The sequence below is a fragment of the Cyprinodon tularosa genome, unplaced genomic scaffold (assembly GCF_016077235.1).
Source record: "Cyprinodon tularosa strain WSP-4 unplaced genomic scaffold, ASM1607723v1 ctg325, whole genome shotgun sequence".
Classification (NCBI taxonomy): Eukaryota; Metazoa; Chordata; class Actinopteri; order Cyprinodontiformes; family Cyprinodontidae; genus Cyprinodon; species Cyprinodon tularosa.
In genome coordinates this window covers 32,972-46,775 of record NW_024039036.1, presented here as the reverse complement: position 1 = coordinate 46,775, position 13,804 = coordinate 32,972, and the positions used below count along the sequence as shown (strand labels likewise).

General features: G+C 41.4%; 1 protein-coding gene across 1 annotated transcript in view; it reads right to left on the bottom strand.

The window, feature by feature from the left end:
* The window catches only part of rps6ka5 (ribosomal protein S6 kinase, polypeptide 5), a 51,625-nt gene that overhangs the window by 33,551 nt on the left and 4,270 nt on the right, over nt 1–13,804 (bottom strand). Inside the window, exons 2-5 of the mRNA XM_038293378.1 lie at nt 5,676–5,747; nt 5,034–5,252; nt 4,828–4,943; nt 4,646–4,747 (exon numbers count right to left, since the gene is read on the bottom strand). Of these exons, the coding sequence (XP_038149306.1) occupies nt 4,646–4,747; nt 4,828–4,943; nt 5,034–5,252; nt 5,676–5,747 (509 nt within the window). The remainder of the gene's footprint in view (nt 1–4,645; nt 4,748–4,827; nt 4,944–5,033; nt 5,253–5,675; nt 5,748–13,804) is intronic.

The following is a 13,804-nucleotide window of genomic DNA, read 5'->3' as shown; positions in this document are numbered from 1 at the left end:
AGATGTGTGTTAAACTACAACTCTGCTTCCTGGTCTGCACCCTGGGTGGTCAGGGTTTTGGAGGACTAATAAATGTGGCCAGATTCCTAGAAAGAAGAGCTGCACCATCCAAAGTGGGATGGATGCCGTCTCTCCGAATCAGACCAGGCTTTCCCCAAAAGGATTGCCAATTATTAATGTAGCCCATGTTGTTTTCAGGGCACCACCTAGACAACCAGCGGTTGAATGACGACATGCGGCTAAACATGTCATCACTGGTCAGATCAGGGAGGGGACCAGAGAAAATTACGGAGTCCGACATTACCACCCCCAATCGAATGGTCAGACTGAGCGTATGAATCAGCAATTGCACTGCAAAAAATATAAATCTCAATAAGTTATTTTTTCTTAAAATAAGTGTGTTTTTCCTTGATTTGAGGAGGTAAGTAAGACACTTTGCCAATGGAACAAGACAATTTCCTTTTAAAATAAGAAAAAACTATTTTATCGTCTTATTTCAAGTAAATATTATCTAACTATCTTATTTTAAGAGTGAAAATACTCATTCCATTGGCAAATCATCTTATTTACCTGCTCAAATTAAGGCTAAATATACTTAATTTAAGCCATTTTTTACTTATTTCTGGATTGTTTTTGCAGTGTGGAATCCACCCTTCGCTGCCTCACGTCGAACAACCCCGTGGACTGGAGCCAATTTCTTCCATGGATAGAAGACGCCCATAACTCCCTCAGATCTGCATCCACTGGACAATCCCCTTTTCAGGTCAGTCTCGGCTATCAACCACCTCTTTTTCCCGCAGACGAGAGAGAGATTTCGGTGCAGTCCGTCAACCATCACATCCGCTGTTGCCAAAGGATCTGGAGGGAGACCATCGCCACTCTCAACCAGTTTACAGAATCCACTAAGTGCTTCGCCGACGCCAGGAGACGCCCAGCCCCTGAGTACTCCGAAGGCCAGGAGGTATGGCTGTCCAAAGGGGATGTCTCGAAAACTCTCCCCTAGATTCATCGGACCCTACAGGATCACCCGAGTCATCAATCCTTCAGCCGTCCGTCTCCAATTACCTCAGTCCCTCCGGATCCACCCCACCTTCCACGTGTCTCAGATCAAGCCTGTCTCCTCGAGCCCTCTGTGCCCACCGTCCGACTCCCCACCACCCGCCCTGGAGGTCGATGGACATCCGGCCTTCACGGTTCGTCGCATTGTGGACTCCCGTCGACGAGGTCGCGGATGGCAGTACCTCGTCGACTGGGAGGGCTACGGACCGGAGGATCGCCAGTGGGTTCCAGGCTCATACATCCTCGATCCGGCCCTTATCGAGGAGTACGAGCGTTCCTGCCCATCAACCTCTTCCGGACCGCCAAGGGGCGGTCGTTGAGGGGGGGGTACTGTTGGGAGCTGGAGAAATTCCACCTTTCTCCAGCAGAGTCCGCCGCGGATCCTCTGAGGGAGCCTCCTGCACAGCTGCAGCTCGTCAAGCAGCTGCAGCTCGTCAAGATCATCAGAGGATCCACTACTTAAGCTGTCTTCAGACCTTGCCTCAACGCCGCAGTGTTGTTCCAGTTGGTCAGCGCTTAAGCCTAGATCCTCAGAGTAATTCGATGACTTTGAATCCAGCTAGGATTCTAACCCCTGTGTCTGTTTTCCAGGAAACCTGTGCCTCCTCTGTGAAAGCTCTAGAAGAGCTAACCTGCCGAGCCGACCCTCTGAGCCAAACCTGAAGATTCACAGAGAACCTCCAAGCAGCTCTGGACTAGAGCTGGGAAACCCAAAGCAAAGGTCTGTTCTAATTAGACGTGAGACGCTGAAGCAGCTAACGGACTCTGCTGATGAACTCTTCTCCAGAACCAACAGTGACTCTCCCAAAGCTAACCTCAAGAACCCTCAAGGTACAATCTGTGAACGTCTGGAAATCAAACCTCTTTTGGCAACGCTAACTGAACTGTCTCTCACGCAGACTCCGGTGAACCAGAATCCAGGCCCCGAACCAAAACCCGTATATTCAGTGTGCTTGTGCATTAATAAAACTGTTAAACTTTCATCCTTGTGTCCGTCAGTGGTGTTCTGCATTCTTGGGTCGCTTTCAGTGAACCCATCATGACAAACATGATGGAATAACATAAAATCAAGGGTCCAATGTAAAAAAATAAACGGCGTTCCCCTTTAAGTCCACTTTGGCTCAAACAATGATGGATGGTGCCATCTGATATTGATGTTCCTTGAGCTTGAAGTTGACCTTTAATCTCTTTCCAATTTTTGTTGGGGCTTTTTTGTTAACATTTATATCATCATGTTTCCGATTTATCATCAGTTTTTCCTCCTGCAGCTACATCCAGGGAGGTTGGCTACAGTGCATGGCTCATACATTTCTAAATGATACGTGCAGCTGTAGTCACGGGAAAATCAAGCTGCTCAAAGACAATCTTATAGTCTTTAACATAGTTGTTAGGGATGAACCGAAAATTCAGCCATAGAACATTTTCAGTTAAAAATGTCTGAAAAGTAAATTTTTTTTTGTCTAATAGACATTTAATGCCGAAACAACACGGCCAAAACTTGCGATGAGGTGACAACCAGCACATCCAGTAGAGGTTAAAGGGATCTCAACCAAACAGCAGCAACTTTCCTGCATGCAGAAAAGTTGTTGAGCATGTGAAGGAAAGGACTGAATTTTTAAACACTGTATATCATTCTCACTGTGCTCAGGTCAGTGGCCCAAAAATGATGCCATAGAAATCCAAACTTCCCCATCACCATTCTGAATATGAGAAGAATGCGACATGGTAAAGGGGAAACTGACAGCAAATGTGTCCGCTCCGTCTGTGGAGGACATGTTTGAAAAGGCAAGAACGTTTTCCAGTGACTCTGCCGAGAATAAAAATGGCAGTGGTATATAAACATTTTGATACATTTATAATTGATTTATTGAAATGCCTTGATTTTAGTTAGAGTTTAGTACAAATCGTAGCCAATAATGCTGTGGTTCTTTTTGACATAATTATTTCTCTCTGTATTTAAGGTTTTTGATCTTGATTTCCTCATTTTTTGAGAATTAATTTTCGGTGCATGCCTAATACTTATCTTTCTAATCTCCTTAAACATCTCTTTTAGTTGAAGCATGGTTGAAAAGCAATGTCTAAATTTCATTTGTTCATTTTCATAGAATTGTTTTCTATTATTACTTTTGTCAGATTCGAGTTATGTCTGTGACCATTGCGGCTTTTCCTTTCATTCAACTAGAGGTGCCTAGAATTTTGTCCGCGTGTGTGTATGTGTTTTCTTTATTTCTCACAGAGGAATTCAACCCGGACATGAATACACACGGGTGAACACACTCCTACCATTAGAGAACAGAAAAGGTGTTGCTACTTGCTGCAAAACACGCAAAAATGTCGGCCTTTTTTCCAAATGCAAAGCAATAACTCTCTGACTACTTATCTGTGCTTCAGGCCCTGCCCCGTACAAACAGCAGAATTCGACACATTGACACGTTATGAGCCAGATTGGCTCTCAGATGGAAACTTTCCCCGGTAAGCAAGAATGAAAACATATATAATAGCTAAAGATAGAAAGATGGAGAACTAATAACCTTTGACACCTTTCCACTTAAAGGAATAGTACACCCAAAACATGATTAGCCTTCATTTTCTACTCACCCCCATGCTGAACAACACTCTGGAGTACTTTTTTGATATCTCAAATGCATCTGGAGATCTGGGAGGCTTCTTGCTGTCTGCTGACATTCAAATGATGGAGGTCTATGGCGTCCGAGACAGAAAGGTCCATAAAAGTCCACAAAAAACGTGTCAATATTCCTCCATACTGCTCGTCCAATGTATTCCAAGTGTCCTGAGTGGGTAGCACCAAGAATTTACTCGAAACAAAGTCATTTAGAATGTTTTTAGAGCATAAACAGTAGTGTATAGGATTTCCTGAAAGCGCGCGCCTGCGCGATCACGACGCTACGGAAGCCGGCAGACCAAACCAGCGCATTCAGCTCGGCAAAGAACTCATGCTCTTCCTCAACACTGAAGTCCTCAGACATTTTTCTTTCGTTGTTTCTTTCTTTGCACAGGTAAACAGCACATTTCTTCTTCTACGCTTGCATTATCGACAGAGCAGACGCTGAATGCGCACTTTCATCTGGTTTGGTCTGCCGGCTTCCGTAGCGTCATGAACGCGCCGGCGCGCGCTTTCAGGAAATCCTATACACTACTGTTTATGCTCTAAAAACATTCTAAATGACTTCGTTTCGAGTAAATTCTGGACGCTACCCACTCAAGACACTTGGAATACATTGGACGAGCAGTATGGAGGAATATTGACACGTTTTTTGTGGACTTTTATGGACCTTTCTGCCTCGGGCGCCATAGACCTCCATTATTTGAATGTCAGCAGACAGCAAGAAGCCTCCCAGATCTCCAGATGCATTTGAGATATCAAAAAAGTACTCCAGAGTGTTGTTCAGCATGGGGGTGAGTAGAAAATGAAGGCTAATCATGTTTTGGGTGTACTATTCCTTTAAAGCAATTATTTGTTACATTGCCATAGAAATCATGTCCTTCAGGTATTTGTAGTAGGAACAAAAACTTGGTATCCATCTGGTCAAATAATAAATGTGAACATTGTGAAGATGAACCATACCTGATCAAATTCCTTACTGAGGCCAAAATCTGTGAGAACAATGTGACCATTTGAATCCAGTAGAATATTCTCCAGCTTTAGATCCCGATAGACAATACCCAGCTGCAAGAAGGCAACAGAAAAGCACAGGTTAAACAGACGGCAGCGGGATATTTCTTTTTAGATTAAAAAGCAGAGGATACCTTATGTAGATGCTCTAGCGCCAGGACAATTTCCCCGCTGTACAAGGCTACTTCTTGCTCCTTAAATCGCACCCTTTGCACCAAGTGTGTGAAAAGTTCCCCCCCGTTTACATAATCTATGATATGAGAAAGCGTATGTTATTTACATGAAACCAGACAGAAAATAAACAGGACTTTACAGACAGTTCAGCCTCACGTGTCCTAACCAAGAATGAGGTGCAGCTTGGTGTCAGTCTGAAAGGCATAGTGGAGCGTGACGAGGAAGGGAGACTGGCGGATGTGCTCCAGCACTTGCCGCTCCGTTCGTGTGTGTTCAGCCGTCTTTGCTTTCTGCACAATGGTGGCTTTCTTTAAAACCTTCATGGCGTACAGCTTCCCGGCATCGTGGCCGCTCACTTTTCTAACCAAGAACACCTTCCCGTATGCTGGTGGAGAAATTAAAAAAATAGGGCAAAGTTCAGGTCAAAGGCATAGCAGAAATGGTTTCTATGACCCACCTATTCTTAGGAAAAGTATCATTTGCAGGATTTATAAGGTAAATATTTACTGCCTGTCCTTTTCGTGCTGCAGTAAGATGCCCTTTTTAAACATTCAGCAAAAGGCGGGACAGAATTGCCGCCTTAATAAAGGAGCAAAATCAACATCTTTATAAACAAGGAGTGCTGGTGTTGTTGTCCTTGCAGCCATAGAAACAGATCATTTGGTTTCTTTGATTCTGTGTCAAGGAAAACTTTAAAATCAATTATTCAAGAAGCTCCACAGAGCCTTCATTAATTAGTGTGAATCAAAAAGAAGAGTCTGCTGCTTTAGAGTTGATTTCTGTGTGACTTTGAGGCAGTTCTACTCACCTCCTGTGCCCAGCACCTTTAGTAGCTCGAAGTTTTCGATACCAACCCTCTCAATATGGCCTGTCAAGTTGGCTGGGGAGAAAGAAGAACATTAAAAAACAATTATTAACTGATTAAACACAAACTAACATTCAATACAGCGCCTATAAGTTGGAAACAAACTACTGTAACTAAATGCAAAAAATCAGCAAGTCATATTAGATAAGTTACCAAGTTCCAACACGTTCATAATATAAATGTTGGAGGATCCTGCCTTAACATTTTAGAGTTCCCAGTTGGTCGAGTTTATTTTTAAATCAGAAATACTTCAAGTGGCTGAATGTATTTTTGATATTTCCGGTAAAGAATAAAAAAGCCGTTTTTCTGTTCATGGAAAGTTTAGGTAGGGCTGGAAAGTATAAAAAATATGTATTAAAGTATTAAAAATCAGTTTCCAATTTCTTCCTGACAAAACTGTTTAATCGTTTTCTATCATTTAAATTTGATGATAACAAATGACAAATGATATACATTTCTTCTAAAAACTAGCTCTTATTTCAATCAACCCCTCAGGGTAGGCACCTTGCTTTAAAGGGCAGCGAAATTTACGCAATTTAATACAATCATATTTCACAACCAATAATAAAAAGACACTAAATGTTTGCAGCTGGTGATATTGCAGTACACAGTGAGCTAGGTTATCATTAATGAAGAGACATCTAAGAACAAAAAGTGATGAACTGATTTCACTCTAAGCAACTGAAGGCAAAGAAATGGATTGGTACAGATTTTCCAAATATTTAAATTTCATAACATTTAATAGAAAATTCCATTTACTGAATAACTACATTGCTGATTACTGAAGCAATGATTGAAGTGAATGAGAGAAGCCATTGGGGACCTCAGCAGCTTTCTCGTTAATGTCTCCATTACTCAACATATAGAAAGATATATGAGAAGGAGATCTAAGACTTAAATTGAACTTTATGACCAACATATAAACTACTCTGTGTTGTGGTAAACACAGCATATTACCCAGAAGACATCACCCTCATAGCAAATATCAGCATCAGGCTGTAGAAATGCTTTTCTTCACCTCAGACATGAAGCAGGTCAGAGTAAATGGGAAGATGAGTGGAGCGTAGGGTTGGGAATTGAAAAGATTTTCACGATTCCGATTCCCTTTTCGATTCTATGAAACGATTCGATTCTTTATCGATTCTTTTTTCGATTCCAATTTGGGGGAAAAAGGAGAACAAACAGTTTGATTATCAGCATCAACTTTGTTTACTTAACTATTGCACAATCTTACAAACTCAACAAGATCAAGATGTCCACAGGAAATGTGAAACTGGAGTAACATCTGTGTTTAAAGGAAAAATGAATAAAAGAACAAACTTAATAACCAACAATGTCTAATAACAAATGATGGGATAATAACCTATTTTAAATAACAAAAAATACTAATTATAAAACAGTAGTAGCCGGAAAATTAACAGTTCTTTTGCAGAAAGATGAGCATATCTGCTTCATCTGGAAGGATACAGGATCTTTCAGCGCTTAAGGCATCTCCAGCCGTGGAGAACACCCTCTCAGATGGGGTGGAGGAAGCCTGCACACAGAGGTAGTTTTCAGCCAGTCCAGATAGCAAGGGCAGCGTATCTTGCTTGTTCCACCACCACAGTGTGGCGCTATCCCTGCAGGGGATGGAGGGCAAGCTTTTATAGAGGTGGATTTCCTGATCCACCCTCTGGGCTAAGGAAAGACGGGGCTTTGATTCACAAAGTGACCGCAGCTCGTTGTCTTCCTCCTCGAATAGTTCTTCCAAATTGCGTAACTTGCGTAACTTGCGTAAAAAACGTGACGTAAGTCGTGCTCCCCAGAGCCGGCGCTCTAGGCTCTGGTGCTGCGGGAATCGCAAAAAGAATCATTCAGCGAGCTGCCAAACGATGCCATGGAATCGGATAATATGGAACCGGTTCTGAACAGGAACCGGTTTTCGATTCCCATCCCTAGTGGAGCGAGATAATGAAAGAAGCGTAAAGGCAGAGCTGCATTGGAATAGTTTTATTGAGGAACAGTTGAGTATTAGTTTATAACTAAATCCAATTACTTAAAAACTAATGATCATAATAGGGCTGTGCGATTTCACCAAAAATAAATAAATTAAAAAGCTCAATTGTGATTTTTTTCTGACCAAAACTAGCGAATTTACTGCAGTTTTCTTTTGCACTGAATAAAGGATATAGATAAAGATATTTTCTCTGGTCCCCTCCCTGATCTGACCAGTGATGACATGTTTAGCCGCATGTCGTCATTCAATCGCTGGTTGTCTAGGTGGTGCCCTGAAAACAACGTGGGCTACATTAATAATTGGCAATCCTTTTGGGGAAAGCCTGGTCTGATTCGGAGAGACGGCATCCATCCCACTTTGGATGGTGCAGCTCTTCTTTCTAGGAATCTGGCCACATTTATTAGTCCTCCAAAACCCTGACCACCCAGGGTGCAGACCAGGAAGCAGAGTTGTAGTTTAACACACATCTCTGCAGCTTCTCTACTGTTACCCACTCTTTACTCCATCCAGACAGTGTCTTGCCCACGACCAAAATCTAATAAATTAGCAAAGATTCCCAAAGGAGTAAATCATGATAATCTAATTAAAATCAAAATAACTCCAATTGGGGAAAAAGTTAAAACAATTAAATGCGGTCTGTTTAACATAAGATCGCTTTCCTCTAAAAGTCTACTAGTTAATGACTTGATTTGTGATAATCACATTGACTTGTTTTGCCTTACAGAAACCTGGCTGCAGCAAGAGGATTATGTGAGCATAAATGAGGCAACTCCTTCAAGCTATTTAAATTTTCACATCCCCAGAAGTTCTGGGCGAGGAGGAGGAGTAGCAACAATCTTCGAGTCTGACTTACTGATTACTCCCAAAACAATTAATTCCTACAACTCTTTTGAACATTTAACCCTTAATTTCCCTGATCCAAATTTCAAGGCAAGAAAACCTCTTCTTTTTGTAACTTTGTATCGTCCACCAGGTCCTTACTCTGAATTTTTAGATGAGTTTTCAGAGTTCCTTTCTGATTTGGTATTAAATACTGACAGGGTCATCATAGTGGGAGATTTTAACATCCATGCTGACATTGAAGGCGATAGCTTAAGAGCAGCCTTTAATGCTATCTTAGACACTATTGGCTTTGTTCAAAATGTGAATAGTCCCACGCATTCTCATCTTCATACTTTGGATCTTGTGCTGACATACGGCATAGAATGTGAAGAAATAACAGTATTTCCTCACAACCCTGTCCTCTCTGACCACTTTCTAATAACCTTCAGGATTACTTTAACAGAGTTCTCCTCCCCCAAAAGAAGGTTCAATTTTAGTAGATCTTTATCAGATAGTGCAGTTATAAATTTTAAAGAATCTGCTTCACTTTCTCTCTGCTCTGTGTCACTGAGCAGTGCTGCAGAGTGCAAAAGCTTAGCTTATTCCCCTTCACAGGTTGATGATTTTGTTGAGGGGGTTGCTAGTTCTCTGCGTATTGCCTTAGACAACGCAGCTCCTTTGAAAATGAAAACCGTTAAAAATAGAAAGCTTGCTCCTTGGTTTAATGCAGAGCTGCGTACTTTTAAGCAAAATGCTAGGAAACTGGAGAGAAAATATCGCTCCACAGGCCTGCGAGAGTCCTTCCTAGTCTGGAAAAATGGTTTACTGCTGTATAAGAGGACCCTTTGTAAAGCAAGAGCAGCATACTTCTCCTCATTAATAGAGGAGAATAAGAATAATCCTAGATTTCTTTTTAATACAGTTGCCAAACTCACCCAGAGCCATAGCTCTGTTGAACCGTCCATTCCACCTGCTCTTAGCAGCAATGATTTTATGGGATTCTTTATAAATAAGATTGATCTTATTAAAAATAAGATCATAAGCACTCCTCTATCCGCGATTGTACCTGAGGTAGTCATGGAATCTGAACCGGGTTTAGACTGCTTTGATCCAGTTGAACTCTCTGAATTAGCAAAATTATTGTCTTCATCTAAGCCTTCAACTTGTATGTTAGATCCAGTTCCAACCAGGTTATTTAAGGAGGTATTCCCTTTGATCTCCTCCTCCATTTTAGATGTGATTAATCTATCTCTGTTACAGGGATATGTACCTAAAGCTTTTAAGATTGCTGTAATTAAACCTCTGCTTAAGAAACCGTCTCTTGACCCAGATGACTTGGTCAATTATAGACCTATATCCAATCTTCCTTTCTTATCCAAAATTCTTGAGAAAGTAGTTGCCAAACAAGTTTGCGATCACTTCCACCATAATGAACTTTTTGAAGAGTTTCAGTCTGGCTTTAGAGCTCATCATAGCACTGAAACAGCTCTGGTGAAAGTCACTAATGATATTCTCATGGCCTCAGATAATGGACTTGTATCTGTGCTCGTCCTGTTGGATCTTAGTGCTGCATTTGATACAGTTGACCATAATATTCTTTTAGAAAGACTTGAATATTTTGTTGGAATTAAAGGAACAGCACTAGACTGGTTTAAATCTTATCTATCTGATCGAATTCAGTTTGTTCATGTTAATGATAGATCTTCAACACGCTCAAAGGTTACCTGTGGAGTACCACAGGGATCAGTGCTAGGACCAATTCTCTTTACTTTATACATGCTCCCAATTGGTAGAATTATTAGACAGCATGGGATTAATTTCCACTGTTATGCTGATGATACCCAGCTATATCTGTCTATAAATCCAGATGAAGCTAACCCATTACATAGATTACAGGCATGTCTTGAAGACATAAAAACCTGGATGACTCTTAATTTTCTGCTTCTGAATGCAGACAAAACAGAAGTTATAGTCTTTGGACCAGAGTCTCTGAAAAAGAAACTGATTAGCCAGTCACTTCATTTGGATGGGATTAAACTGATTTCAAATAATAAAGTAAAAAATCTTGGTGTTATTTTTGATCAGGACCTGTCATTTAAATCCCATATCAAAGAGGTTTCTAGAATTTCCTTCTTTCATCTGAGGAACATTGCAAAAATTAGAAATATCCTGTCCAGGGGTGATGCTGAGAAACTAGTCCATGCATTTGTTACTTCAAGGCTGGACTATTGTAATTCTTTACTATCAGGAAGTCCACAAACTGTAGTTAAAAGCCTTCAGCTGATCCAAAATGCTGCAGCCAGAGTTCTAATGAAAATGAAAAAGAGAGATCATATCTCTCCTATCCTGGCTTCTCTTCATTGGCTTCCTGTTAAATCAAGAATAGAATTTAAAATCCTCCTTCTCACATATAAAGCCTTAAATGGCCAAGCTCCATCTTATATCAGAGATCTGATTGTTCCTTATGTTCCTAACAGAGCACTTCGCTCTCAATCTGCAGGTTTACTAGTGGTTCCTAGAATTTCTAAAAGTAGAATGGGAGGCAGATCTTTTAGTTATCAGGCTCCTCTCCTGTGGAACCAACTACCAGTTTTAGTCCGTGAGGCAGACACCCTGTCTACTTTTAAGGCTAGGCTTAAAACTTTCATTTTTGATAAAGCTTATAGTTAGGGTGGCTCAGGTTATCCTGAGCTATCTCTATAGTTATGCTGCTATAGGCTTAGACTTTTGGAGGACATAGGGACCCCCATTTCATCATTCTGCTTCATTCTCTCTCTGTTCTCCTATTCTGCAGAATCTGTTAGTTCAATCTCTAACCTTCTGCTCTCTCTGCTTTTCCTCAGAGTAGCTTTGCCTCGTCTGTTCCTGTTTGGCTGTGACGTCATCCTGGAAAAAACATCAGCTGTGCTGCTTCTATCAACACCCTTGTTAATAGATGTTGGAGATCGGCCTGTTTTCCAGTGTGGTCCTGTTTCTCTGACCGTGACTGAGTGGATGTGCTCTCTTCGTCCTCTGGCATGGGAGCTGCCTTGGAGCTCGTCTGCCTGGCTGTGTGTTTCCTGGACGGGGCCGCCTTTTACAGCTGCTTTTTGTATCTCTGCTTCTGTCTCCTTGAACCCCAGTCGGCCTCGGCAGATGGCCGCTCACACTGAGCCTGGTTCTGCTGGAGGTTTCTTCCTGTTAAAAGGGAGTTTTTCCTCTCCACTGTCGCTACAAGCATGCTTAGTGTGGGGGATTGTATTTGAGTCAATGAGTCAATGCAATCAACTGGTTTTCCTTAGATAGAAAACTTTGTATCAATTTGACTGTATGATCTGGTTGAACTGTAAAATGCCTTGAGATGACATGTGTTGTGAATTTGGCGCTATATAAATAAACTGAATTGAATTGAATTGAGATATTCGGCTCCCGGGTTTCATTGCTATTTTTTTTTTTTTATTCTTTATTTAACCTTTATTGATACAGGTCATCTCACTGAGAGTCAAGATCTAACTTTTGAGCGACATATATGAAAAAAAAACACAAACAAAAAAATTTGAGAAAATAAGCAAAATACATAAAATACAGCAACAAAACATAAAACATTTGACTCCATCAAACAGGCTGAAGGAAGGAAGGAAGGAAGGAAGGAAGGAAGGAACGAAGGAAGGAACGAAGGAACGAAGGAACGAACAATGGAATGAACAAACGAAGGAAGGAAGGAAGCAAGGAAGGAAGGAAGGAAGGAACAAACGATGGAATGAACAAAGGAAGGAAGGAAGGAAGGAAGGAAGGAAGGAAGGAAGGAACAAACAAAGAAATGAACAAACGAAGGAATGAACAAACGATGGAATGAACAAACGAAGGAAGGAACAAACGATGGAAGGAACAAACGAAGGAAGGAAGGAAGGAAGGAAGGAAGGAAGGAAGGAAGGAAGGAAGGAAGGAAGGAAGGAAGGAAGGAAGGAAGGAAGGAAGGAAGGAACAAACAAAGAAATGAACAAACGAAGGAATGAACAAACGATGGAATGAACAAACGAAGGAAGGAACAAACGATGGAAGGAACAAACGAAGGAAGGAAGGAAGGAAGGAAGGAAGGAAGGAAGGAAGGAAGGAAGGAAGGAAGGAAGGAAGGAAGGAAGGAAGGAAGGAACAAACGTAGGAAGGAAGGAAGGAAGGAAGGAAGGAAGGAAGGAAGGAAGGAAGGAAGGAAGGAAGGAAGGAAGGAAGGAAGGAAGGAAGGAAGGAAGGAAGGAAGGAAGGAAGGAAGGAAGGAACAAACAAAGAAATGAACAAACGAAGGAATGAACAAACGATGGAAGGAACAAACGATGGAAGGAACAAACGAAGGAAGGAAGGAAGGAAGGAAGGAAGGAAGGAATGAACAAACGAAGGAAGGAAGGAAGGAAGGAATGAAGGAATGAACAAACGAAGGAAGGAAGGAAGGAAGGAAGGAACGAACGAACGAACGAAGGAAGGAATGAAGGAATGAACAAACGAAGGAAGGAAGGAAGGAAGGAAGGAAGGAAGGAAGGAAGGAAGGAAGGAAGGAAGGAAGGAAGGAAGGAAGGAAGGAAGGAAGGAAGGAAGGAAGGAAGGAAGGAAGGAAGGAAGGACAGCTTACAGCATGGCCTTCAGGAAGAGGTGGAGACTATTTTTACCCATGTTGTTTACATAGATTGAAAAGAGAGTTGGACCTAAAATGAAACCATGTGGCAAACATCTGTGATGTTTAAGTAATCTGATGACAGACCAATGCAATTTGACGGATAACCCATGACCTTTCATGTTCTCTTTTTAAGAGCCTATTGTCAGGGGATTGTACTTTTGTGGAGAAAAGTCCTTACTTCCAGCTAGCGGGCCTAGATCGGATCGCTAGTTTAAACTTGTTTAAACTAGCTTTGTTTGTCTCAACATGTGAAAAGGTTTGAGGGTCATGTTTGGTCTTGCAAGGCATCTCATTAAGAATTGCTGTTAAGTAATTCTTGATAATATTGAGAAAATCGAGCAGTACAAGCAAGAGGACCAGTTAAACTGACTAGAAATCCAGTGGCATATAGGCTGTACACTAACAATTACTCTAAAGTAAAACAAAAACAAAACAAATAGAGAAAGGCCTCAATTATCGCTGTTGAACCGTGTACCACATATCATAAAGCAAAAAACAATCCTATATGCAAATACAGGCAAAAATGCTGGCTTAGATAGCTAAAGGTCATCAATGCAAGGCAGGTTTATTTGTATAGGACACTGTAGCAGCAACACAATTCAAAGT